Source organism: Ailuropoda melanoleuca, chromosome 12 (genome assembly GCF_002007445.2).
Source record: "Ailuropoda melanoleuca isolate Jingjing chromosome 12, ASM200744v2, whole genome shotgun sequence".
Lineage (NCBI taxonomy): Eukaryota > Metazoa > Chordata > Mammalia > Carnivora > Ursidae > Ailuropoda > Ailuropoda melanoleuca.
Genome location: NC_048229.1, coordinates 37,308,387 through 37,335,286, shown reverse-complemented (window position 1 = coordinate 37,335,286; position 26,900 = coordinate 37,308,387). Strand labels below are relative to the sequence as shown.

At 58.2% G+C, this 26,900-nt stretch overlaps 1 protein-coding gene across 3 annotated transcripts in view; it reads left to right on the top strand.

Annotated features, from left to right (window-relative positions):
* ACTN4 (actinin alpha 4) overlaps window positions 1–26,900 on the top strand; it is a 71,024-nt gene that overhangs the window by 36,566 nt on the left and 7,558 nt on the right. For 2 of the 3 annotated variants that reach the window (XM_019806549.2, XM_002925838.4), the window contains exons 2-12: window positions 7,155–7,269; window positions 7,533–7,652; window positions 10,756–10,842; window positions 11,885–11,972; window positions 12,556–12,634; window positions 13,829–13,910; window positions 14,678–14,763; window positions 18,976–19,068; window positions 21,302–21,532; window positions 22,150–22,297; window positions 25,709–25,859. In XM_019806549.2, coding sequence (XP_019662108.2) covers window positions 7,155–7,269; window positions 7,533–7,652; window positions 10,756–10,842; window positions 11,885–11,972; window positions 12,556–12,634; window positions 13,829–13,910; window positions 14,678–14,763; window positions 18,976–19,068; window positions 21,302–21,532; window positions 22,150–22,297; window positions 25,709–25,859 — 1,280 coding nt within the window. Of the gene's footprint in view, window positions 1–7,148; window positions 7,270–7,532; window positions 7,653–10,755; window positions 10,843–11,884; window positions 11,973–12,555; window positions 12,635–13,828; window positions 13,911–14,677; window positions 14,764–18,975; window positions 19,069–21,301; window positions 21,533–22,149; window positions 22,298–25,708; window positions 25,860–26,900 lie in introns of all 3 variants that reach the window. The other variant, XM_034639204.1, reaches the window with a different exon arrangement.

The window sequence follows — 26,900 nt, the reverse complement described above, 5'->3', positions numbered from 1 at the left end:
TCCCTGGATGGTCCATGCAGCTGTTGCCAGGGTGATTGCCTTTTCGCCTGGGTCGCTGGCAACCCAGATTCCAGTAGGCTGAGCCATCGGGCCCTGAAAGGGCCTTTATAGTAGTAGGTGATGGAGCCCACAGGTCAGGGGAGCAGTTTCTGCTTTCAGGACCTGAAAAGACGCCCCACTGGGGCCAGGCCTCGTTCGAAGCATGGCAGTAGCCAGGCAGATGGGTGATAAGAAGGGTAGATACCTATCCTTGGGATAAATAGCTCTCCCTCCCTTGTGTGCAAGCCCCAGACACCCTTCCCGAGGACCCGTGGAAGCAGGAACCATGGGCAGCATCAGAGGCCACAGCAGGCAAGGTGGGAGTTCAGGAGGTGGGACGGCGCCCTCCCCCTCAAGGCAGCCGGTGCCCCAGTGGAGCAGCAAACCCAGCACGGTATTGCAGAGACGAGGTTTGAAAACTCCCAGCAGCATGGAGCCCTGTTTTGCCTCCGTGTGCCCTGGGAGAGTTTGCTGTGACCAATTCCAGTCAGTCCTGGGTCTGGGGAGAAGATGCAGCTGGGCCCTGTGGGTCAGGCTCTTGGCCTGTGATGTTCTGCTAACAGGGTGGGCAGCGTACATGGCAGCGTACATGGCAGGGGGATGCAGCGTGAGGCAGCGAAGAGTTGGCCCTAAAGCTCTGTGAAGCGTGGAGTCGATGGAATCCACATGTGAGCATCTGCCGTGTGAGTAGGAATAGTGCAGCCTTCGACCCTGGTCCAGGAGCCCTCCTTGCCAGAGCCCATAATCAAAGCCAGCAGGCTCGCCCAGCCAAGGCACTTGGCTGAGCGTGTTTCTAGGCCCAGACTGACTTTGCGAGAGACTTCCCTTTATTCTGGGTTTAGTGGAATTCCGGCTTCCAACAGACTTTCCCTCCACACCCTCCACTTCAGTACCATGACCATGTTTTGTAACAGGAAGTTGTTGAGAAGAGGGAAGGAAAGTTTTTCCAGCTGGGGCAGCCGCATCCCACCAGGACCCTTTCTTGCACTCACCATCACTCTGCCCACTGGAACACCACTTGGTTGCCCTGTGTCTTCGAATGTTTGGTTCTTATTCAGTGACTGTCCCAGAGTAGTGAGTTTACCTCTTTGGGTTGGGGGAGGGAGTCATCAATGAACGGCTGGTTAAAGCCCCCTGCTGCCACATTCCTGGCGGCTTAGGTCACCTCCCGAACAATACCCATCATTCATTCGCCCAGCCGCCCCACATCCTGGCCACTGGGAGGGGTCCTCGTGACACAGGAAGGACTTTATGGCCAGCGATGCTAGCCCTTCTCTCCCTCCCCCCACACACGGAGTGACAAAGCAGAAACAGCCCAGGGGCCCCTCCAAGCTTGCTTGCCTGTCTTCCCTGGTGCAGCATAGCACTGGGAGTGGTGACTGGATCCCAGAGGAACCAACAAGCCCGTCTTTCTCTCTCCTTCCACCCCTTCCTCTCCCCCACTCACACCCTGTGCTATTTTAACAACCAGAGAAGAATCTTGAACAGGCTGCCAGTGTGCAGAGGCAAGTTCTAAAGCCTCTTTCTGTGGTTTTTTTCACGTGTGTTCTAAAAGACAAGTCCACATCCTTCCTTCCTCCCTAGATAGATCAAGGGCTGGGTGCAGGTTCCCTTCTCAGAATGGCAAGGACAGACTGGGAGCAACAGGGCCACCCCTGGCATTGCTTTGCCCACCTCGTGCTGGGTCTAGGCCACCCTTTAAGAAGCAGGCAAGCTTTTGGAGGTACAGCTCTGCCTGCCTGCCTCACTCTGTGAGCTCCCCTCCAGCTCGGGGGCTGGGCTGAGGCTGGGCCCTTCTTGACCCCATTCTGCTGGCTCTGCTTTGCCAGGCCGGTACCCGAGCATCCCACTCAGACGCTGTGGATGAGGGGCCGCCCTGTGCTTGTGTTGACAAGCTCTGTGACCTCGGACAGGTCACTTCACCTCTCCCTGCCTCAGTTTCCTTACCTGTAAACTGCAGATGATAATTTACATGATCATGAGGTTGGAGGTTTTAAAGAGTTACTACGTATAAATAGTAAGAACTAGTAATTAGCAGTTCTTGCATAATTACCTTTGGCATTGCCCACCCCCCCTTCCACCAGAATGTAAATTCTCTGTCCACTTTGCTTCTCCCGTGCCCAGTACCCAGTAGGGGTTCCAAGGTGGGATTTATGGACCAGGGGAATGCACTGAGTGCCTGGGGTCATGGACAGTGCTCAGAGTCTGTGCTGACCCTGAGAATGACCTTAATAGTAAAGCCCAGCCAAGCTCGATGCCTTTTGCCTTTTCCTCCTTGCACAGAACGCCCGCTGGTAGGTAACTCTGGACACCCCCACTCCCCGCACTCCCCAACCAAATAGAAACCTTGAGCTTGCCTTTCTCAGTCACGACACTCCGGATCTCCAGCTTGGCTCCTCCGCCTTCCTCCCACAAGTTTCTCTCCGCGGCCCTTGACTCTCTCTTCTTCCTGATCCTCACGCACCGACCCTCGTCCCCTCCAGCTCTGCCCGCACACAGCAGCTGCCAGTGACCTTCCCAGCCTCCTGGCACAGCTTGCTCTGCCTCACTCCCTTCTTTCTCCCTCAACCTGCCAGAGGGCCTTTGCGCATGCTGTTCCTATTATCTGGAAAAGAGACGTTATTTTTGTCTTAGCTCTTTCTTGGCCATATCACCTCCTCGGGGACACTTCCTGTGTCTGCCCTACCCCCAGATGAGGAGCTAGCATGTCAAACTCTCTTTAGCTTCCTTTCTGGGGGCAGCGGGGAGGAGGGCACATGCCCGACACCTCAGAGTGGGGCCCCTGGAGCTCAGAGCACTGGGCTTTAAGTCCAGCTCTGCATCTTTCCAGGCGCATGACTACTGGTGGTCGAGTCACAACACCTCTCAGACCCTCGGTTCCCTCACCTGTGAAACAGTGGCAGCAATGGTAGCAGCTACCCCACAAGATAGTTGTGAAGCCGAGAGACATTAGTATGTGACGCAGTGCCCAGCACACAGCGAGCTCCATGGAAGCGTCCGCTCCGATTGTAACTCTTACCACTTCCCCTGCAGGTGTTGCGTCTGTAGTTGAGTAGTTGCTTGATTCAGAGACCCTCCACCTGTTCAGACTGGGCGCCCCGTGAGCGAGCAGGCTGTGTCCATGGTTGCTCCCGCCTGGGTACTTGGCCCAGGACCTGGCCCGGGGTTGACACCCAGCAGATGCTTGTCGAGGGAGTGGACGTATTTCAACCCTGAGGGCCCAGGGTGTCGCGGACATTGGGCCCTGTGGGTGGTTGGGCTCTGTAGCTTATGCTCAGAGAACTGTGCATAGCGGAGGGTGGTGTGGGGGGCGCACAAGGCCTCTGTCTACTGAAACCACCCCTCTGCACTGTCCACCTCACACATCTTCATCTAAACTGTGTAGAGGAAGTGGATAAGTAGAGAGGTATTCTCGTAACCAGCTAGAAAAAAACTGAATTTTGGGGGCGCCTGGGTGGCTCAGTCGTTAAGCGTCTGCTTTTGGCTCAGGGCATGATCTCGGAGTCCTGGGGTCGAGCCCCTCATCGGGCTCCCTGCTCTGCTATGAGCCTGCTTCTTCCTCTCCCACTCCCCTGCTTGTGTTCCCTCTCTCGCTGGCTGTCTCTCTGTCAAATGAATAAATAAAATCTTAAAAAAAGAAGAAGAAAAAGAAAAAAACTGAATTTTTAATGTCCCATTTGAATTCCAGCTCTTCCTCACCAGTCACAGTGTGAAGGAGTGGCTGTCTGCAGTGGGCTTGTTCCCCAAAGGTGGCCTTATGAGGTCCTGTTCTCCCTGTCCGTGAGCCTCTGGTATCAGTACAGTCCCCTCTTCTAACAGAAGGAGAGAACAGAGCTGAGCAGGGCATGGAGTGGGAGGGTGGGAGGCCTGTCAGCGGGGTTTCTGTTCTGTCAGTGGCAGATTCAGGAGGGAGTCCTTCCTTCTCCTACCCGCCCCCCAGGCTGGGCAAGAGGATATTCTCCCCAGTACCTGCTCTGTGTTCTGCTTAGGACTCTGCCTGCTTCCAGCTGGGGAGACAGACGTGCACGGTGCATGGTTACCATTTATTTGAAAATAGGTCTTTCTTTGACATATGTGTAACTCTTGAGTGCTTACTTAATCTGTGCCAGGCACAGTCCTAAGTGATTTACTTGAATTATTCTGTTTAATCTTCATTTAAGAGGAGAGGTTACTGTCCGTATTTCATCATCGAAGAATCTGAGGCTCATTGCTCGCCCAGGGTTATCCTGCTGGCAGGTTGCCTCACTGGCAGAGGCAAGATTTTGACCCAGTCTGTGCGAGCCCCAAGCCCCAGAGCTCTTGTGTGCTCCCCAGAGAAGATGAGCAAAGGATGGGGTGCGTGTTGGGAGGGTGGAAAGCCTGAACCGACGAGGTGAGATTTGTTCGCAGCCTCTACACGAAGAGGGTCTCCTGCAATTTCATTTCCACTCCAGACCATGGGGCTGGGGTGAGCACCTTAGCAGAGAGGGAAGCAGACAGCTCAGCCGGCGTTTGCTTTGTGCCAGGCACTGCGTCCGGTGCTTTAAAGCATCTCCCCAACTTAACCCTTACAGCAACTACAGGAGGTAGGCTCTGATAAGTGCATCCTGCAGAGAAAGAAACTGAGGTGTAAGTAGGTCAAGGAGCTGGCATTCAAAGACCTGTGCCCTTTTAGAGCTGGTGGGCATAACCCTGGCAGGCCAAGGTGGTGAGGGCTGCCATTTAGACACGTTCCTAGCCCTGCCTGCCGCCCAGGGACCTAGATGTTGACCCCGGCAGCACCAGAGCCCTGGGGGTCTTGGCCTCTGGCAGTCACCCTCTTAGGTCTACGGCCTCGGGAAGTGATTGGCCGCTTTGCTGCTCGCCAGCTTATTTCAGGTACATGTAGGAGCAGAAGCCTGGCCCGCTGCTGCCCGCTGCTTTGTAGGATGGTGGAGTTGCACACCTCGCTGCCCATCACTGTGGCCGGCTGTGGCTTAGGCGTTCCGGTGGCATGTGGGATGTGAGACGTAACTCCTACCCTCTTGGAGTTTGCACACGTGCGGGCAACATCCAGTAAGACACAGAATGACTGGAAAAGGCTGCTGAGAGCTGCCAAGGGCTGTGTGGTGGCCAGGGCAGGCAGGGGATGGAGAAGGTACTCTGTGGGGAAGAGGTGGCAGGATTTCAGGAGAGGAGGAGATCTGGGGAGGCCCACTGATGACTGGGGACCTGCTGTTTATCGAGCACCTGCCATGTGCCCTACGGGCATCGCCATCGCAAACCCTCACACTGAGCCTGACTCGGGTGCCGTCCTCAGTGCCATGTTATGGATGGGGAGGCACATGTTAGGAAGGTTGAATGGTGTGTCCACATGGGTGGCAGAAGCAGCAGCTTAGGCCTCGTTTGTCTGAATTGAGAGTTGCGTCGGGGGAGCTGGGAAGTGGGGTGGGAAGGCACATTCCCACGTTCCTCAGTGAGCACCTTCTTGGTGGCCGGAGCTCATGCATGTGGGGAGCAGAGGACAACACCTAAATGTGAGAGCCCAGAGAGAAAGGTGCCATGTGGAGATATGCACAGAGGAGGGGACATCCGAGTCAGAATCAGGTCGGGGCACACAAGTCGGTGTGGGTATCCCCAAGGAGTTGCACTTCAGGCTGATTTTGAGGGATCGGTAGGTGATTTTGAGGGATCGGTAGCTCGGGAGGGGCAGAAACAGGGGCCAGGCACCCTTAGCTGAGGGGACAGCCCCACATAGGATGGGGTCCGTGTCCCCCACACAGAGGGACTCTTCGAGTTAGCGACAGGTGGGGTCGGGGGCCCTGGCCCACCCACAGTCATCCACCATTCGGATGTGGGTTTGGAAGGAAGCCTCGTGCCCATCCTCACTGTGGTGCAGCGTGTTAATTAGGCGGCTTCTTTGTCTGGGAGGGGCCTTGTGTTGAGTCTCTGAATGAGTAGGAGTGGTGACAGTTGTCAAAACACATGGTGCTCCGCCAGAGGCTCCCTGGAAGCCCCTGGCCCCCCACATGGCCTCTGCCTGCGCCTGGGCCTGGAGTGTGCTCTTGTGCACTCCTGGCCCTCTGCCCACATCCATGCTGGCCCCTGCAGATAGAGGGGCAGGGCAGGGCATGGGGGCTCCATGAGAAACAGAAGCGTGGCATTTTTCCCAGACCCTGCTGTGGGAGGCTAAGTTGCCCCAGAAGGTGTCTGGACACGTCCATCTTTAACTGATGTGATGCGCTTCCTGGGGGCTGATGTCTGGTGACATGCCCAGTTGGCGGCGGGCTGAGTGACTGGGGCCCTGTGCTGGATATTCTGTTTGGGATTTGGGCTTCTTGTTTGTGGCCCTCTCTGCCCAGAAGCATCCTGTCACCTCCCAGCATCTGCATGCCGTGTTTCACAGAAACTTCCTCAGAGACGGCTGCCTAACCCAGGTGGGAGGTGGGTGCCTGCCTCCTCCTTGCCTTCCAGACTCCGCAAGCGCCTTTAAGATTTGGAAGGGTTGGATGTGGAACATTCTCCAGGAAATAGAGGATATCTGGCCTGCAGGGAAACAAACAAGGCTTGCACGGGACTCGGGATCTGTGCTCCTGGCCTTTTAGGGGAGGTGCTCGCTGCCAGGCCACCCAAAGCTCCAAGAGAGACCGATTTGAGGAAACCTTGAATTTACAGAAGGCTTTTATTTTCCAACTGCTTTCCTGCCGCAGGTCATCTCCGTGCTGCCCAGGCTCCTACCTGAGGGGCGAGGAAGCCAGTGCCGGTTAGGGCCGGGGCCTGTGGTCTTGTCTGCCTGCAGGGGTGGGGGAAGAGGGGTTTGGTGTGTCTACCCACGAGAACATGAGTTCCACAAGAGCAGAGACCCTGCGTCTTATTTCCATGCGCAGGGCCTGGTGTTCAGTCACGTTTGCATGACTGGGTTCTAGTCCGCGCTCTCCCAGTTACCCCCAGATGATGACGCGGTGGGTCTTTTAAGTACCCTGAGCTTCGGCTTCCTCAGATCTACTTGCCTGCGTTCCTTAAAGAAAGAAACAGTGCATATGAAGGCCGTGTGGTGGCCACTGTTGGTCCCAGGGTCAGGGCTGTAGCCTAGCCCTTTTGCTAGAAAGCCCAACAGCCACACTGACGCTCCAGGCCTCTCTGTCATGCCTCCCTAGACATTCACAGCCTGGTGCAACTCCCACCTGCGGAAGGCTGGCACGCAGATAGAGAACATCGACGAGGACTTCCGAGACGGGCTCAAGCTCATGCTCCTTCTGGAGGTCATTTCAGGTGAGGCCCCTTCCCACTACAGGACAGCTCACACCTAGAACAGGAGTGCTGCTGTCGCAGGTCCCGGGGACGTGGCCCACCCCAGCTGTCCCGTGCCTGCAGGAGGAGCGTGAGGCTTGAGTGACGGCAGCGTGTCTGGGCACTGCCTGGACGGGGGGTGGGGGGTAGGGGGGAGGCAGAGCACCGTGGTGGCTGGTTCCGGAGAGCAGTAAGGTCACTAAAACTTCCCTTTCTCCCCCTCTTTCTTGGTGTGTGGCTCTCAGGAGAGCGGTTACCTAAGCCAGAGCGGGGCAAGATGAGAGTGCACAAGATCAACAATGTGAACAAAGCTCTGGACTTCATCGCCAGCAAAGGAGTCAAGCTCGTCTCCATCGGGGCAGAAGGTGAGCTCGGGTGGGGCAGCTTCGTTCCTGATCTGTAGGCTCTGAGCCTTGAGCTCTGTGTTCTGAACAAAACTTGTGTGGGTGGCAGAGAGAGCGTTTGGGGGTGTGTAAAGCCCCGGTATGTATCCAGCAGTGACCACAGTGACTGTCCTCTCGATGTGATCATTGAGCCCACAACTTCCCCTGCCCCTCCACCTGTGGAATAATCCATCCAGGACGTGGGAATCCGATGCCCCCAGTCATGTAGGGCAGGCCTTTTCTGCAGGGGTGGAATGGTTTTGACTTGGACCCTGGACACCCTCACTCGCCCTCCTTGCGCTGGGCCCGAGAGACACCAAGAGACATGTGACCTGGCATCTCTCTGGAGCATCTTTGCCCTTTGGCCCTATCTGGTATCTGTGGGCAGGAGGGAATGCGGAGAAGGACATTCAAGGTGCAGTGTTGGGGCTCTGGGGTGGGGGGTGCAAGTCCAAAGGTCAGTAACCATACCTTGCTGGCCACACAGCCTGAGGGAGTTTGGCCTCTGACTGGATACCCAGGACCCTCTGTGCCCCATGGGGATGCCCAGGACCGCGATCCTTCATTCTAGACCCTCCCACTAGAGCAATGACATGCTGTCTGTCCCTCCAGCAGCCAGCTCGTCTTGAGCTCACAGGCGCTTTTGGAGACGAGGTGAGGCTTGATGGAGCCCAGAAGTTCCCCATCAGCTCCCGCTCACAGTTCAGCTCATTAGAGCAGGATTTCCTACACCCTGACATCCATGTTGTCCCAGCTTTCAGAAAAACAAAGAAAACTAATTGCTGTTAATGACAGGGCTCTGAGAGTTTGGCCAGGACTCTAGGCCAGAGTGTGTGTGCTGAGTTCCAAGGCTCTGCCTCCGTCTGGGACCTCTCCGGGAGGGGTGCCAGGCATCACATGACATGGTTGAGGTGGTTGTGTTTGTTTAAAAAAAAATCAAAACCCCCCAAATCATTTGGGCCTTCAGATTTTCTGTCCTTACCGTGGATCTTTCCTCCTGGCTCCACGCCAGCCTTCTTCTCACAGCTGCATTTATTTTGCTCAGATGCTAGCCTGTAAATACAGAAGGGGTTAGAGAAGAGACCCAGTGGCTCTCATCAGTTTTCATTTGAAGAAAACTGCGTCTAAAAATGTTCTCTGTTCATGCCCAACTTGGTTCACTCCCAGTCCCTGTGACTGCTGTGCCCCGGGACAGAGCTGGAAGGCAGCCCACTGGAGGTGCCCCAGGAGCTCCAGAACACCTGAGAGCCTAGTCCCGCCCTGCCCCCAGCGCCCTGCTCCACATGGTTGGGGCTGCAGTGGAAGCATGGCTTCCTCGTTGGGGGCACAGCTGTGGATCTGAGAAGCAGCTGGTGTAGGTGTCACGAGAGAAGCTGTCTCCCCTCCCTCACGGGAACTCCCTAAGCCCTCCTTGCCAGGTTCCTGGTGCGGCCGGCGGCCTCCTCTCCCAACCGTCTATCCCCCTGCTCTGGCGTGCCTGGCACTTGGGAGGAATGCAGCGTAGATTTCCTGACTGGATGGCTGCTGTTGCCCTAGGCTGGGAAGACTTGGCCCGGTTTCCGGGTCTGGGGTTCTTAGCCCTGGGAAAGGGCCCCACAGATATTGTGTCCTTCCCCTGCCTCCAGCCAGCAGGCCTCGCATGTTTCCTTATCCTGACACTCTAAAGCCGAAAGCTGCCCTCTGCCATCAGCCCGCGGCTTGGCTGTGGGGAGCGTCTCCATGGTGACTTACGAGCGCCCACCCTACCCTCCCGAGTGTGCCCTTGGGGAAGGCTGGTCCCCCTTCTCTGGGTGACCGCTCTACCTCCTGTCCAAATCAGAAATTTCTGTTCTCGAGGGTCAGTGGGCAGGGTCTGTCTCCCCACACCTGCTGCGCTGAGATCTCAGGGGCAGCGGGGGCGGGGGGCAGAAGGCATTCAGAGGACTGCCATGGCCCGTCTGGCTGGCAGACTCAGGGATGAGGCCGCTTGCCCTCACGTCTCTTACCCAGCTCTAGACAGACACGTGGCACCCTGAGTGCCGCAGAGAGGACTTCTGTCTAATCCCCCAAAGCTGAAGAATGTGTGGTGCAGACCCTTCTCTGTCACTCCCAGAAGTTGGAGGCAGTAGTGGGTTTTCGGTTAGTTAAGGAAGCGTGTGCCTTACCAGCTGGGCCTGTGTCCCCGCTGTCCCTGTCCTGCAGCATCATAGCTTCCACAAGGATGGGGTCCAGATACCGGGGATACAGTGGTGCTCACGAAGGCAGGCAGCAAACAAGGAAACCCACAAACATATGGTATCAAAAGGCAGTCCGTGTGCGAGGGGAAGAGCGGGCAGCTGGGGAGAGGCACCTTCAGATTGGTAGTTGGGGAAACCATCTCGGAGAGGTGGGATGGATGGCCATCTGAGGAAAGGGTCGAAGGGTCCGCTTCGTGGGCGCACAGAAGGTGTGAGGTCCATCCAGCAAGAAAGAACCTGGCTTGCCAGAAGGACCCAGCCAGAGCGTGCCGGGGAGCGAGGGGCCTGGTCCCCCAGGGCAGGGCTCGTAAGTGGGATTCAGGAGCACAGGTTTCGTTTTAGACGTGGTCGGACTTTAAGCCGGCGAGCGGCACAAATCCAACGCACCTTCTCAGGTGAGCCCCCGGCTGCTGTGTGGAGGCAGGTCACATGGGGCGCAGAGGCGGCGGTGTGTCCAGCCCGGGAAAGACCACAGCGGTCCGGACAAGGGTGGAAATAAGTGGACCGATTGCTAACAGACAGTAGTACAGCACGCAACTGCCAGTGGGGACTCGTGCCTGTAACGGTGTGAGGGTGGTGCGGACGGATGGCTGGGAATGCCGGCCCCGCACCGGGGACAAGCCTCGGAGAGGAGCAGGCTGGAGCTGGGCGAGAGAACGAGCCGGCCGGGTGGGAAGAGGTGGGTGCCAGGCAGCAGAAGGCTTTGGGGACTGTGCGTCCCAGCGTTCAGGTGACGTCGCCCGGTGAGGGTGGTGGACAGGCCTGGGTGGCTCCCGTCGGAGGATCAGAGCTCATCTCTACACAGAGCCAGGAGGAGTCCCCTCTGGTTTTAACAACCTTCTCACCCTCTGCCCCTTCCCTGCATGCAGAGATTGTGGACGGTAATGCAAAGATGACCCTGGGAATGATCTGGACCATCATCCTCAGGTTCGCCATCCAGGACATCTCCGTGGAAGGTGAGAGCCTGCGGACTGGCAGAGTACAGCCTTTCCTCCCTACCCTGCTTCTATCCAGGTTGGGGCAGGTTAGAGTACGATGTTGGGGTTTTGTCTTCCTGCTTGAGTCTCTGCCCTGTTTCCCAGTGTCCCTCCCAGGGCCCGGCCCTGTGCAAGAGTGGTTAGTGAGATGCTGGCCCAGGCTGCAGGTGAGGGGCCCCAGCAGCTACCCAGCTCTGGTACCCACCCCAAAGCCGTTTGGCTCCTGTGGGCTCCGTCTCAGCAGACCCTCACCCGATCCTCCTCAAATGGGCACAACTGGCCCCATTTTACAGTCGAGGAGTCTGAGTCACAGAGCAAACTAGTGGAGTCAGGCCTGGGCTGGTTCTCTCGCAAATCACTACCTATGTGTTTCCTCTTGACGCCCCGACCCTCAGACCTTTGCCTCCATGACCCGAGGGCCAGTCCAGGCCAGCCAGGAATGAACCACTTCACTTCCCCTCCAAACACTTGTGTGTGCCACAGCATGAGAAAAGGCGTTCAGCCTGCGCATGGAGGGGATTCCTGCAGTAGGCCACAGTGGTGACTGGGAAAGACGTGTCCTCTGCCCCCAGCACTCCCAGTCTGTCCCTGGGCCCCTCCCGCCCCACTCCTGAAGTCGCCACCGCATCTGGGAGACCCCAAGCGGTCAGGGCCCAGCACTCCCGCCCCTCTGCTGACTCTTCCCTGTTGTTCAGACGAGGCTGAGGCCGGCATCGGAGGCCTGTCTGGCAGTGTGTTCTGGCAGATAAAGGCACGGGCTTTATGGTCAGAAACATTGCACAGTCTCAGGTCCAGGTGCGGTCCTGTCACTGCCACTTCCCAGGAGGACCCTGGGCAGGTGACTTCTCAGGGCCGTGCATGCTGGTTGGTGGTGAGGACCAGCCGAGCCCTGCAGTGTCTGGAACAGGAGCAGCTTTTCCTCCTGGCCGTGCTGCTGTTCCATCTGACCTCTGTGCTCAAGGGGCTGGGTCCTGAAGGTTGGGTTTTGAGCCCATGCTCTCCATGCTCGTGTGTTCTTCAGAGACCTCTGCCAAGGAGGGACTGCTTCTGTGGTGCCAGAGGAAGACGGCCCCGTATAAGAACGTCAACGTGCAGAACTTCCACATCAGGTGAGTGCCCGGCCACAGCCTCCCAACCCATCTCCTTCCCTCGCTGCCTCCCTCCCACCCCCGCCCCCGATGGAGATCTGTCTTCCCATCTGCCCCATGGGTCAGGGCTGCTGAGGTGGGAAGTCACGCAGTGCAGGCAGCGGTCTCCCTCCGCAGCAGACCATTCCGTTCAGGGGAGTCTTGCCGGTAACAGTGCTCAGCGGATCATGTGTTCCCGGAGGCGAGCACTCGCTTTTAAAGTACTTGCCACGTGTCAGGGGCTGGTCTAAGCGTTGACGTGTATTCACTCCTTTAATCCTCACAACAACCCAGTGGAGTGTAGGTACTCTTACTGCACATGGGAACTGAGAGAGCAGGAGATTATGAGACTTGCCCAAGGTCGCGCTGACAGTAAGTGAGAGCTGGGATTTCACCGCAGGCCATCCGCCTCCAGCGCTCTGTCCTGCTGTCTCCGTGCAGTGCCCGGCACACACATGCTACCTCAGTAAACAGGAGTTAGTCCTTCCTGTGCGTGTCCCAGGCCATCAGCACTGGCATGATTGTGAGAGGGTCCTCCTTTTAACCTTTGCCTTTCCATCCCCAGCTGGAAGGATGGTCTTGCCTTCAATGCACTGATCCACCGGCACAGACCAGAGCTGATCGAGTATGACAAGCTGAGAAAGGTTTGCCTCTTGCTGTTCCCCTCAGTGGCCCAGAGAGACACAGAATCTGACCCTGACGCTGATGCTGGGTCACCTCCCCCAAGCCCATCCATTGCTGGCATCCACAGCTGGATTCGGCACTCAGATGGGCAGGCTGGGAGAGCCTTGTGCCAGCTGTCGCCAGACCCCAGCCTCTGTGGCTGATTCTTACCTCCCTTCTTCCCTTGGGGAGTATCCCCTTCTCCCTTTATGGGCATTACAACTGCCCACAGTTATTTTAGGGCCTGGCCAGCCATGCCTTCTAGCTCCCCTCCCTTAACCTTTTAGATTCTGGAAGCATTTGCTTTCCGCCTAATGGAGAAAAGGGGTAAGGAATTCCAGACCGTCACCGCCAGCAGGTGTTTCCTGTGTAGGGTCCTTTCTGATTTGCCTGTACAAAGCTTACGATCCTATAAGACCAAGGCCCTGTCCTCTAGTAGCTCCCAGCTAGTGGAGAAGGCAGGATAATGTGTCCAAGCAAACCTGCCCCACAAGACCGTGCACATGCACTCAGGCTGAATGGGGGTGGGAAGGGGATAGGGGGCCAGATGAGGGCTGTGGAGGAAGGATAACCTGAGCTGGCATGGTTGGGGAAGGGCCCCTGGAGGATGGGCAGCATAGAGCAACTGGGGGGGCATTCCCAGGGAGGGGGCACAAGCCCGCATTTGGCCTGTTCAAGCCCCGCTGAGCAGTCGGATTGGGCTCTAGCTGGACACGGACTAAAGCACATGAGGGAGGGTCTTTAATTCTGTGGACATTGAGGAGACAGTGCAAAGGGATGCTTCAGGAAGGCTGGCCCACGGAAGCTCTCGGTTTACCTCCTCCCCGTCACCCCCCAGTGCCTGGTCTGGACCCCACTTCCCAGGTATCAGAGCAGAGGTCTTAACCTGGGGTCTGGAGGGCTAGACAGGGTAATAAAAGAGCTCACGTGCATTTTCTCTGGAGAAAAGGTTGGCAGTTTGCCCCACAAAGATTTCCAGAGGCCTTCCATTGGGTGGGGACCGACTCTATCTGGGTGTCCCCCCTCCAGTCCCCACCGCAGCACGGGGGGCTCAGAACTGCCTATAGAACCCTTTCCGGTCCTGCCCCCTCCCAGAATGGCTCCCCTCCCGGCCAGCCTTGTTCCCATGTGCTTCTGTACCCTGCCCCTGACAGAGTTCTTCCTCTCTCCCCAAGGATGACCCTGTTACCAACCTGAACAATGCTTTCGAAGTGGCCGAGAAATACCTAGACATCCCCAAGATGTTGGATGCGGAGGGTAAGTACATCCCTTTTGTTCCGTCACCAGCCTGATCTGTGAGCATGTCTTGTGGTAACTTGAGGGAGCTGGCTGTGCCAGTGAGAAGGGCTGAATGGTGCTGGCCAAACCGGGGACAGCGTCCTGCCCGGGAGTCAGAGCAGGAGCAGCCTGAGCAGACCGGACAGGCTCAGGGAGGGATGGGGAAGCCGGGAAAGGAGGAGCTTGAAGAGGATGGGTTCCAAGGGCCACATCTCGAAACAGGGCTCGAGTGTCCTGCCAGAGCCCTGCCTGAGTCCTGCCCCTCTCTCGGGACGGGCAGGCCAGGTGGCCAGGGAGGCTTGGCTCCTCAAACAACCAAGGCGGCTGCCTGCCCTGCTTGCCCCAGGCTTGGAGGCCGGAGCCCATCAAAGTGGAGTGTGTGTTTTTTCCTTTTCCGGCTTTGCTCCATTTCCCAGCCGTGCACCGCCCCCAGCCAGGACCCATGGCTCTGGCCTCTGCTGGCCCCTGGGGCTGACTGTCCAGCAGCCCCTTGAGGCCATTCTCAGAGAGAGGAAGTGGCCTCATTCTGATCCAGTTCCCACAGCCTTGGCCTTTCTAGAGACCACAGGGGATGGAGGGGCCGAGGGTGTGGACAAGCCCACTGGAGTCACCAGGGGTCACTGAATCCATTCTGAGGGTCCTTCTCCTGGGATGCCTGTGGCCTTGGGAGACTTTGGATCCCAGTGAGCGACCCCCCCCCCCCCCGCCCCTACTTGGGCGGTTTAACCCTTGTCGTTCACTTACAGACATCGTGAACACGGCCCGGCCCGACGAGAAGGCCATAATGACCTATGTGTCCAGCTTCTACCATGCCTTTTCGGGAGCGCAGAAGGTACCGGGCAGGGCCAGGCAGGCCCACCTCGCCGCCACTGCCCAATGCCGCTGCTGCCTCTCGCCTCCCACGCTCACCTCATTTCTCTTGCAGACGGCAGTGGCCTCTCTCCGACTGGAAGCCGCCCCCCCGACTCCAGGCGTCACTGCCCATATAGTCTTTGCTCACGGTGTCTGTTGAGCGCCCGATCTGGGCCAGACTCTGTTGCAGGCACGGGGGATACAATAGGGACTAAGGCAGGATCCCTTATCTCATGGAGCTGACATGCCAGTGACCGGCGTGGCCACAGATCAAATCGTTCCACGTGGTGACGAGCGCAGTAGAGAACATGGGCCAGGATGGTGGGAGAGAGATGCCAGAGGGCTGCTTCAGCTGGGGGCCCGCAGCAGGGCCCTTCTGCAGGCTGACCTGCGCGGGCACCCGCCGTGATGAGCGGGAACTGCCGGATGAAGGTCAGCAGCATCCCAGGCAGAGGATAGAGCAAGGTGCAAAGGTCCTGAGGCAGAAATGAGCTTGGCTTGTTCAAGGAATAGCCGAGAGGAGAGAAATGAGGTGGGAGATGGTAATAGGGCCAAGATGTGTAGAATCACAGTAGTCTGGGATCAGGAGTTTTATTCTAACGGCCCCCAGAGACCATTTGGTGGTCTGTTCTAGGGGTGGTAGCTGGTTGCATAAGACATGATCTCACTGATGTTTTCAGAAAGATCGGTTAGCCTTTGACCCCTCTGGCCCTACACAAGGCTTCCTCTCCAAAGCCAGTAGCTAGTGTCGCAGACCCAGCTCTGGTTAGAAAAGGGATCCACCTATTTGAATTTCCCCCTTTCCCTCTACAAAAGCTCCGCAAAATGTGCCCAGGCCGCCGGAGCCGGGGTTTGGCTTCCAGTCCAGAGCAAGCGCTATTCCTCCCGCATGAGCCTCGGGCCCGGTCCCGGCCACCCTTCCTGCAGCTGTCACTCTCTCCTGCCTCTCTCTCTCTCTTTCTCTCTCTCTCTGCGCAGATATTGTAGGCACTCTGAGGCCAGATGAGAAGGCCATCATGACTTACGTGTCCTGCTTCTACCACGCTTTCTCGGGGGCTCAAAAGGTGAGCTGGGGTGGGAGCGCCCCTCACTGCTGTGGCCAGAGCCTTGCCCTCGCTGTCCCCCTCATGTCCCCGCCATCCATTTGTGGTTGGAGCCCTGGCCAGGCCACCCTGCAGGCCGCCCCAGTGTGAGGACAGACCCAGTCAGGCAGGGTTCTCGTGACTGTGGGCCTCCGGTGCCAACACGCCACGGATATTCTCTGTGAACACAGCCCACCCTGTAAAGATGGTGGTGGCATCCCGGTGTCTCAGACAGGGCGGCGAGCTCCCCGCAGAGCTGCGGTCGGCACCCGTGCTCCTGGCCACTCAGTCGCCCTGCCCTTCTTTCTGTGACCCGCGCCTGGCCACTTGCCTGCTGTCCTGGTGTGCGCTCTCACTGGGGAGCATTGGCCTTTCCAGCCTTCTTCACGGCTCCTTCCCCTCCAGGATGCCTGGGGGGAGGACCCGGCCTGAGCAGGTTAACTCCTCTCTGGGCCTGCACCTGCCGACCCAGACTGCTGGGCCCCTGTCCCCAGCAGGGCCGCCGACACGGGCAGCGCACTCAGGAGTGTCTGTGCCCAGTGGCAGCTGTCCACTTCCACGAGAGGGCACCCGCTGACCCTGGTGAGAGAACCCCTGCCCGGAGGCCTGGGCACCTTTGTCGCCTGCACCTGCCTCCTGGTCTCTGGTCTTGGGCAGCAGTGTACTCCCGGTGACTTGATTTCGCGTCACCAGTGAGAAGCGGGCAGGGCGGGGAAGGAGAAACTAGCTCTCGTTAACTGAGCGCTCACTACACGCTAGGCAGTCCTCCAACAACTGTGCACGTACAGGCTCCAGGAGAGTCCCAGACACGCCCCAAGGGGTGGGTGCTGTTACCTTCACGTAGCAAAGGAGGAAATCGGAGTTCAGAGAGGTAGGGAGCTGTTCCCAGAGTCATGGGACGGGGACTGCACCCGCTCTCTCCTGTGGACCACCTTCCTCGGGGCCACGGGTCCAGCAGGGGTCTTCTGTGGGCAGTCTGCCCTGGTCCCTGCTCTGTCACCTCTTAGAAGTGTGACCTCAGATGAGTCCCTTCCCCTCAGATTCCCCATCTGTAAAACGGGGGTCGTACCATCCCTGTCTCAGGATTGTCCTGAGGATGAAATGAACTCGTATAGGTGAAGAGTGTCGTTTAGAATGGCGCCCAGCCCCGTAAGTGCTTAGTCAGTGATTGGGTGGTTGGAGCAGCCTGCAGGGCGTGCCCCTGTCCACCATGGTCCTTCTAGCCCCCTGGCCTCTCCCCGCCCACCCAGCCTGTGGCTGGAGTTTGTGTTTGCAGTGTTCTGCTGGGGGGCGCAGGGAGAGTGGGGGTGGGGGCTCAGACCCAATGCGACTAACAGCACGTTTGCCACTGGACTCACCGCTCCGCAGGCCCAAGCCAGCCTCGTTGCCCACCGCGTCACCCTTTCCTGCCCAAACTGCCCTCCTGGGCTTAGCGCTGTACTCCACTGTGGTGGGGGCTGGGAGGCCTGACGGCTTTGTGGCAGCGGATGGTGGCAGGAGAGCTCAGGCCAGGCATTTGGGGATTTCTGAGGCAGCTGGGCGGGCCCCTCTTGTGAGCAAGGAAGGAAAGAGTGGTGTCCCCTGTTCACCAGGGACATGCCGCACTCAGGCCTCTCCAGCTGTGGGGCCAGCTTCCCCTAGCCTGTGTTTACTTCTCGACAGCCCTGCGATGCTTTTATTAGTGTCACTTTTTGTTCTCCGAGACTCAATCCAGTCTCTTAGAAGAGTGTTCTCTGGCATTTGTTTTGTTTTATAAGCGCAGGGCAAACTCCAGACCTCGCAGGAAGTATGCCCGTTCTCTCCTGATAGTTTATTTCTGGTCACTAAGCACTCGCTCCTTATTCCTTTGTTTGCTCATTCATTCATCAACTCTGAGTACCTGAAACCTAGCAAGCCCGGAGCGGGGTGCCGGGAATTCAGCGGTGAAACCGAGCACCTCTGACTAGCAGCTCCTGCCTTCATGGGTGGATCTGAGCATGGGGTGCCCCTTGTCTCTCCAAGTCGGGGGACAGGGACTGACCTACACCACCCCCCACCAAGCTGGGACCTTAGTTCTGCTTAGTTCTGCTTCCGGCACTGTCTGAGGGGCAGTGCCTGGGGCCGTTGGCATGTGTCCTGCCGCGTGATGCACGGTGTGTGCGTGTGTATGCACACGTATAGGCACACCAGTTGCAGCTGGCCCCCCACTCACCTCCCCGCCTGTCCCAGAAGCAGCGTGTGCATGGGAGAGCCTGGGCATTGGTGCCTTGGCTAGTGGGTCTGCGGCCATCCCCAAGCCTCTCTGTTTTCCTTCCCCACCACTTCATAGACCCTCCTCACTCTTTCTGTTGCTGTTCTGTTGCCGTTCTCTTGCCGTTTCAACTTCTCCTCTTGGACCCTTTCTGTGCTTCCTGAAAGGTACCTGGTCTCTCCTCTCCCCATGTGGCACCCCCTCACTCTCCTTCTCCTCCACTCTTGCATTTTCCCCCCAGCAGGATGAGGCAGCACGTTGTCCCGTAGTTCTGAGCAGAGACTTGTCACAATCTCCACCGCTCCCTTCTGCCCCGTGGATTGTGACTTCTGCCCAATGAGCCATCCACACCCACCTCCGAAGGGAGGATTAGGAAGGGGACACATGTGCTTTGCCTGTCCGCAGACTTCTCTGGGGGGCACCAGCACCTCCACCTTGTGCCACAGCCCTCCGGCGCTTGGCCTCTCTGCAGCAGACCTTACCCAGGGGGAGACTCCTTCAGGGCTTGGCCTAGTAGAGGGCCCCACCCAGCCTCACTACTTGGCCTTCCTCTCTGTGGGCTTGTTAACCCATTTCCCCCACAGTGGGTTGGCTCCCTGGCCCCCGTCAGCACCTCCAGGGTCCAGGCCAAGGGAGCCAAGGGGCCCAGCTATCTGGGGCCGAGGGCAGGGGGGCTTAGCGGTAAGCTGTGGGGACGCCGGCACAACCCACTGGGACACAGCTGCTCAGGGTGCCATCTTGCTGGAGCTGCGCTTCTCTCCTTCCTTCCTTGGGGAGTGCTGTGTGGGCTGTGGATGGGCCAGCTTTCAGGGGATGACCTGTCAGGAGGGAGGGTCACCAACCCCCAGGCATCCCTGATGTGGCGCTTCCCCTGCCCCAGGCTGAGACTGCAGCCAACCGGATCTGCAAGGTGCTGGCCGTCAACCAAGAGAATGAGCACCTCATGGAAGATTATGAGAGGCTGGCCAGTGATGTAAGTCTGCCACTCACCCCACCCCTGGTGGCCCCACCGGAGTGGGAGGATTGGGTTGCCTCTGGTTACTCTTGGCCAGAGGTCATGTGACACTTGCAGAGGGGCAAGAGCAGGCATGGCAGAACCCTTCCTAGGTAAGGGCATAAGGTTGCAGACTGGAGTGTGGCCGAGCCAGCATATGACCTTCCAGGCTAGTTTCACACAGCTCAGGGTCACGCCAGCATCATCACTGTGCTCCCTGGTTCCTGCGGTCTTGAGTGCAGGGTCCTACAGAGGTACTCAAGGACAGAGTGTCCTGAACACCCCACCACTTCAGAATCATCGGGGCAGGTTTTTTTTTTTTTTTTTAAAGATTTTATTTATTTATTCGACAGAGAGAGAGAGACAGCCAGTGAGAGAGGGAACACAAGAAGGGGGAGTGGGAGAGGAAGAAGCAGGCTCACAGCGGAGGAGCCTGATGTGGGGCTCGATCCCATAACGCCGGGATCACGCCCTGAGCCGAAGGCAGACGCCCAACCGCTGTGCCACCCTGGTGCCCCATCGGGGCAGGTTTTAAGAAACTTGCCGTGCCCTCACCTCAGGCTGACTGCCTACGGAGGATGGAGGGAGACCCCGGGGTTGGTGCAGTGACAGGACTGCGGTTCGTCGCAGCGGGCTCTGCACCTGTACTTCCTGAGCTGGATCTGCTGTCTCCACAGCAGCCCTGGGTGGAGGGAGCTCGTAGCACCCCTTTCCCAAGTGGGGAAACTGAGGCCCAGAGGGTCAGGCACCAGGTGCGCAGCTAGTAGATGAGAGCTGGGGTTCAAACCCAGGCAGCCCCAATCCAGAGCCTGAACCTGGAAGGTCCGCTGGGCACATGGGTGTTTAGTACATCTCTTCTGGATTCCATCCTTTATTTTAAAAACTTCCATTTAAAACCAAAAAAAAAAATACTGAAGCTTCTAGAGAGCAGTGATTTGACTGCTCTTCGAGACTAGTGGTTCCCAAACTTTGAAGTTTCGTGAACCAGGAATATTTGGAAAAGTGTTTGACAGCCAGCCTATAGTGACCAGCTTTTTGTTTTGCCAAGTTAAGGATATTTTTAAAAGAAAAAGCTTATTAGTGAGGCGCCGGGCTGGCTTAGTCAGCAAGGCATGCAACTCTTGATCTCGGGGTTGTGAGTTCGAGTCCCACATTGGGGGTAGAGATTACTTAAAGATTTTATTTTATTAAGATTTTATTTATTTGGGAAAAAAAAGATTTTATTTATTTGGCAGACAGACAGCACGAGCAGGGGAAGTGGCACAGAGGGAGAAGGAGAAGCAGGCTCCCTGCTGGGAGCCAGACGGGGGGCTTGATCCCAGCACCCTGGGGTTATGACCTGAGCCGAAGGCAGATGGTTAACCAATTGAGCCACCCAGGTGCCCCAAGAGATTACTTAAAAATTTTAAAAGATTAAAAGAAAAAGCTACTGTCTGTTACCACCATCCTAACACCAAAAGAAGGTTAAATGGTTCTACCTTGGAATCCCATCGGTTCCCAAGAAAGGGCAGTTGGCACCATGCATCATGACGTAAAGACGCATAGATGCCTTTTTCCTTGGTTTTCTCGTTTTGCCAGTTTGGCATTTGGGAACCACTTCTTCAAGCATATCTATGCTGGACAATAACTGATTTTCCTCTCCAAAGATTGTTCTAGAACGTCCAGTTAGTTTGCTTGTTTGTACCTGTCCTCTATCAGACATACAAAAGGTTCATAAAAATAGTGTCACTTCCCCCGCCCAATTTCACTGTCAAATTATGTCCCAGGCCTCATGCCTGGTGTGCTGGCTGCCTTAGAGTGAGCCTGGTGTGCTGTGGGCTCTGCCCTGCCGGTGCTTCCAGCCCATGAGCAAGGAAGCAGTGAGATATGTCTCAGTGTTGAGCTCAGCGAACATGGCAACAAGTGGGGTCGTGTGGTGGGATATAATGGGAGGGGCGCTTGAGTCAAGGCCGCCTTGCTTCGATCTGCGGAGAAGGAAGTCCAGGAGCAAAGGCGTGAATAGGAAATAACTAGAGAGCAGCACAGTGGTTCTGAGGGGGTTGCACATCCCCATAGTTTCAGCCATGGGATCCCAGCGGGTGTCATGGAGGAGTCAGGCCGGAGAGCAGCAGTGGTCCCTCCCGGGGAGGGGGGGGACTTGAAAACCCACCGCTGGTGCCCGTGAGCGGGGCCAGGCTTCCCCAGCGCCCTGAGGCCTCTGGTGGGCCCGCAGCTCCTGGAGTGGATCCGGCGTACCATCCCCTGGCTGGAGGACCGAGTGCCACAGAAGACCATCCAGGAGATGCAGCAGAAGCTGGAGGACTTCCGGGACTACCGGCGTGTGCACAAGCCGCCCAAGGTGCAGGAGAAATGCCAGCTGGAGATCAACTTCAACACGCTGCAGACCAAGCTGCGCCTCAGCAACCGGCCTGCCTTCATGCCCTCCGAGGGCAGGATGGTCTCGGTGAGCGCCGGGGCCCGGGGTTGTGTGCCGACTCCCCAGCCAGCCTATGGCCTGCCGAGCCACCCAGTGGCTGCGGGGGTGGGAGGGGGCAGAGGGGCGGCTCTGTGCCACCCCCAGCCTTACCATTCAGCCGGATGAGGCTTTCTTAACTAGAAGGCCCAGCCTGTGGGGTGCAGTGGGCGTGGGGGGGATGAGTGACTCTTTACCACATTCCTCCTCCTGCCATCACTCCCTAGAATTTTATACCCGTCCTCAAACCACACCTTACTTTGTGTGATGTCGTTTGAATTCAGACCCCCCAGTTGGCCGTGATTCCAGGACTGCCGAGTGCTCAAGGCCCTTTTTCAGGAGAGGGTTGGTTTTCACTGCCGGGTCACCTGGCTCCCATAGCGCCACCCGCGGCATTCCTTCATCGTCACTCATTTAATGCAAAAAAGGGATTTCATCCTCCATGTGTTGGGCCTCGTCCAGACACGTGGATATAGCGGAGCAAGGGCTAGACGTGAACCCAGCCCGTCTCCGCTGCCTGCCTTCCCATCAGCGTCCCTCAGGGAGGCATCGCCCGGCCGGGTGGCCCAGCTCCCCTTTGCAAGCCCGGTCGTCTCGTGTCCCCACAGGACATCAACAACGGCTGGCAGCACCTGGAGCAGGCTGAGAAGGGCTACGAGGAGTGGCTGCTGAATGAGATCCGCAGGCTGGAGCGGCTTGACCACCTGGCAGAGAAGTTCCGGCAGAAGGCCTCCATCCACGAGGCCTGGACCGACGGTACGGTCCTCTAGCTCCCTCTGCTTGCTCCCGTCTCATACACCCGCACGCGTGCGCACCTACACAGCCCCTCCTGTGTCATTGGGTCTGTTCGTCAGACCCCCTTTCCTGCTGCTTGGGAATGCGCCTGTCAGAAATGCGACTCTGGGTTCACCCAGCCCCAGGCAGAAGGAACACTCAGAGCTGAGCTGCCCCGTCTGCTCTAGCCTCCGAGGCTACTTACAGGGAGGCCCCTGCCTGGCCCCCTGCTGTCCTCCAGGAACACAGCTGAACCTCAGACCGATTCCAGCCAGAAGGGAACCCTTGCCCCTCTTCACTGTGCCGTGTCTTCCCTGAGGATGGTGCCCCTGCTGGGCCAGGGCGGCAGGGGGGATGGGCTCCCCCACCTCTGGAAGCTCGTGTTCAGATATTCCACCTGCCTTCGCACTCCCACTCCCTTTGTGACCGTGGGCTTCACACAGAGGAGCCTGTGCTGGATGGGCCTGTGTGCCCAAGTGCGGTCCTTAAAGGCGTGCCTGGGGAGCTGCCGCCTCTGGGGTCAGCTGCCTGGCCTGTAGATGGTGCTCGCTGGCCGCTGGCGCCCACCCTTGGAGCTCTTTCTCCCCTTCAGGAGTCCAGGCCCCCGGAAGGATGGCTTCTCCCACAGGGGCAGCCAGTGGTGCCTCCTGTTTCTCAGCAGCTCTGCAGCTGCCTATTCCCTTGGCTCTAGATGTGGAATTCCATCACGTCCCTGGCCCTCGGTCAGGACCCACACCGCGGTTGACATTCCAAATCCCGGGGGCCTGAAAGCCTTCAGAAATCGGCCGGTGCCTGGGAAAGCCACGAGCCAGGACTCCCGCCCGCCCACTGGTGGCCACCTCCTTCCCGCCTGTGCGTGGCTGAGTTCAGTCTTCCTCGTGTGGCTCAGTGTGGTTTCATCCTTGCACCCCACAGTCCCCCACCAGGTCCTCCTTGAGCCTCTGGGGGCTCCTCTAGCTGTTGGACGGGCAGCCCCGGCATAGGCCAGATGCTGAAATTTCCCGAGAGATACCTGTATGGAGCCCACCCCCACCCTGCCGGCCCACGAACACGCCACCCTGCGTGACCCGCAGACCCGGGCCCAGGTCCCCCGTGTCCCTGGCTGCGGTGCCGCTAATGCCATCATCACGTTCGTGCAGGCCGCTGTTTTCCAGCAGCAGCTGCCAGGCCCGGAGCGACACCCTTGTCCCTCCTCTACTGGGGAAAGCATGTGGGCAAGGCGATGAAGAGTCGGCTCAGGAGTCCGCTGGGGCCGGGGGTGCAGGCACCGCCTCAGCCTTGCAGCAGCGTGTCCGTGCTGGAGGCAGGGCGGAGGGTGCCATTGAGTTTATTTGGTCATTTATTCGGTCATTTATTCATTCATCCAGCTCTTCCCTGAGCCCAGTACTCTTGGGGGGGTGTCAAGGCCCCAGCTCGGGGAGCCTCTTGTCAGAGCATTTCTCTTGTCCAAGGGCCCTTGGGCATCTAAGTGGATTTTACAGCATCCGTGCTCCACGCCTGGGCTCAGCTTTCTCCTCCTGTCCTTATCGGTGTCCGTCCTTCTGTGGGCTCTGGGCATCATCCCTGGGTGCTTTCCTTATTGGCCTCTTGGCCCCTGTTGTCAGCTCTTCGGTCCCTCACGTGGAGCTGCAGGGGGCTCAGGGGGATGGTGTCCTGAGGCCGAGTGTGGGTGTGATGGCTTCCCAGAGTTCTTCCCCTGGGAATGACTGGGGCTGGCCTTCCCCCACAGGCCTTGAGGAGAAGTTGGCTCAGTGTGTAGCCAGGGCCCAACTGGTTCAGCGGCCTCCACACGCCCCTGCCCCACCCCTGCCTCCCTGCAGGTACTTTGGCATCTGGCCCTGCCCCTCACGTCAGCCTGGAGCCCCCAGGCAGGCTTGCCCACTCTCGTTCCCAAGACCTGAAGCTTCTGTCCTCTGAACCAGCCAATTATGCAACACAGGAGGACAGACTGACCTCTTGGTCCCCTCTACACTCCTGGGATCCCAGGCTAGCAGCCTCCTTTCTCTGGAGGGGTGGGCCCAGAGAGGGTTGAGCCACCATCATTCCGAGCCTCCCTCACAGCCTGCAGGGTCGAGGGTCCATGTGGATGCTGTGCAGATGGTTTTGGATTGTGTGTGGGGGTGAATGAAAACGAGCCTCCGCATCCCTACTGTGGCTGCCCCTTGGCCTGAATCCAAGGCATCCGTGGCCACAGGCCGCTCTTCCTGAGTCTCCCCAGTGCCCCCCTTGCCAGCTCCCTTGCTGAAACTCTGCTGAGGCAGAGAAGTGGTAACCTGCTATTTCGGGTTCCCACCCTTGGGAGAAAGTAATTTGGTGGAGGGAATTGCAAGCTTGCCTTTGTGGTTAAGTCTCCTGCCCCAGGGCTGGGGCGGCCAGGCCTGTGGAGCCTCTCTCCCAGGCTGCCGCCTCCTGCCCGCCCGTGCCAGGCCCTGCCCTCGGGGCAGCTGAGATGCGGATGCTACTAGCTCCATGCCCGCCCGTCTGAGACTTGAGACCAGGCGCTGGCGCAGGCCCCGTTTTACAGATGAGGGAGCAGGTGGGGGAAGGCCCCGCGCCTCTCGGTTACTGCCCCAGGCAGGCAGCTGTTGCTCACGTGCTCTGGCGCCAGGCTGAGGAGTGGGTCTCTGAGCTGCCACTCCAGGGGTAGCTCCCCAGGTGGCTTCCCTGAAGCAGAGCACCTTTAGTAGCCAGGGGTCCCAGCCACCGGAGCAGACTGGCCTTTCTCCGCCTGTTCTCTGCAGCACCTCCGCTTGCGTATAGGGCTTCCTGGAGCTTCTGGCCTGGCTGTATAATTAGCCAGGCTCCGGGACTAATCATAGTGCGCCTGTCTTCCTTCGAAGGCCTGACAATGGGCCCTACCTCAGTGCGCATAGAAGGCGCGTAGGATGGTGAAGGACACGAAGGTGTGTGACAGGACCCCACCCCGAGGGAGCCTGGCCCCCAAGTGCCAGGGCGCAGGCACAAGGGCTTGGGCCTGTGGAGAGCTCTGACTGGAACACTCCCCTGCTCCCACCCTGCTGAGGCATGGGCTGAACCCCAGCTGCTGGTTCAGACGCTGGCCCTCCAGGGATGGGTGTCTGCCTTTCCAGCCACGGTGGCACCGTCCAGTCCTTACCTTACTGATAAAGGGCCCTAAGTTTAGAACACACAGGTTGAATTGGGATATCTGTCTCAGGCCCCCCAGCCCCACAGTGTCTCCCAGCTCCATCCAGGCCATAGTTGGGCTTAGAGATCCCTTGAAAAGGCAAAGAGAAAGGTTCTGAAGTTTCTCGTTTCCATGGCACCATCCTCAGGCGGTATGTGGGGTCTGGATCCCGTTTTCTGGGGTTGGACAGCCCCCTGGACTCCCACTGCACTGTTGTCTAAACACTCCCACCCTCTGCCCTCCCCCAGGGAAGGAAGCCATGCTAAAGCACCGGGACTACGAGACAGCCACCCTGTCGGATATCAAAGCCCTCATTCGCAAGCACGAGGCCTTTGAGAGCGACCTGGCCGCACACCAGGACCGTGTGGAGCAGATTGCGGCCATTGCTCAGGAGCTCAAGTACGTGAGGGGTCATGGCGCCCCTGCCCCGGGATGGGGGGCGTCCCAGCCCTCCCCACCCCCAACCCCCGTCTCCTTTCAGATGCCAGGGAGGGGCTTTATAGGATGATGCCTTTGCCCACTTGGTCTTAACCTCAGATGAGAAATGGAGTGGGATCTCTCTTCTCAGGCAGAAAGGAGGTCTCTGATCCCTTTTCTGATGCCATAGGCTATAGGGGTCCCCAGGGCTCTACCTTTTGCCCGCCACACCAAGGAGAGACCCCCTTGCCCCCTGATGTGGGGGGTGGCGTAGCCCCCCGCTGCTCCCACCCGCTCCTCCCTGAGGGGATTGGGCTGCACAGAGGGCCCATTGTTCTGCGGCCCCTTCCCTCACTTGCTCAGAATACACTTATTGTGCGAGCTTGCAGGCAGCCGGCTTCTTCGCCCTCCCTTTCCCGCCCCCGTCAGACAAACTCGCGCACACAGTTAGTACACCGAACTCCAGAGCCAGTGAATGGGGCCTTATTCCACCCGCACAGCAGCCAGCAGCAGGGAGGGCCCCGGCAGTGGGAGGCCAAGGCCATTACTTCATGGAAAATCCACAGGGCCTGGGGGGCGGCACAGCTCCCAAAATAGCCGTCTGCTCAAAAATAGGATACTTGGCTAGAGCTGTCCTTTACACAGACGCCCCCCACCCTGCCAGTCATCCCCAAAGTTCTGCTTGTTTCTACAAGGCTGGGGTCCCAGCTGCAGTGCCTGGTGGAGCCCCACAGCAGCAGGGCCAGTTTCCTCCCTGACTCACTCCTTCTGCACTGCCCAGCTGCTTTGGGGGTTCCCTATTTGCTCAGCCAGAGGCAGAAGTGCTCAACTGCTCACCCAGGGGACCCTCACGGCCAGGGGAAGACAGGGTCCCTTAGGGTCTTGCAGCTTCTTGTAGGCTTGAGCGTGACGGCCTGGCACGCCCAGGTGGAGGTGAGTGAGGTCACATGCACAGGTGTCCACAGCGGTTGTGGGAGGTGGGATGTGGGCATGTTCCGCCACTGACAGGCGAGCCCCTAGACG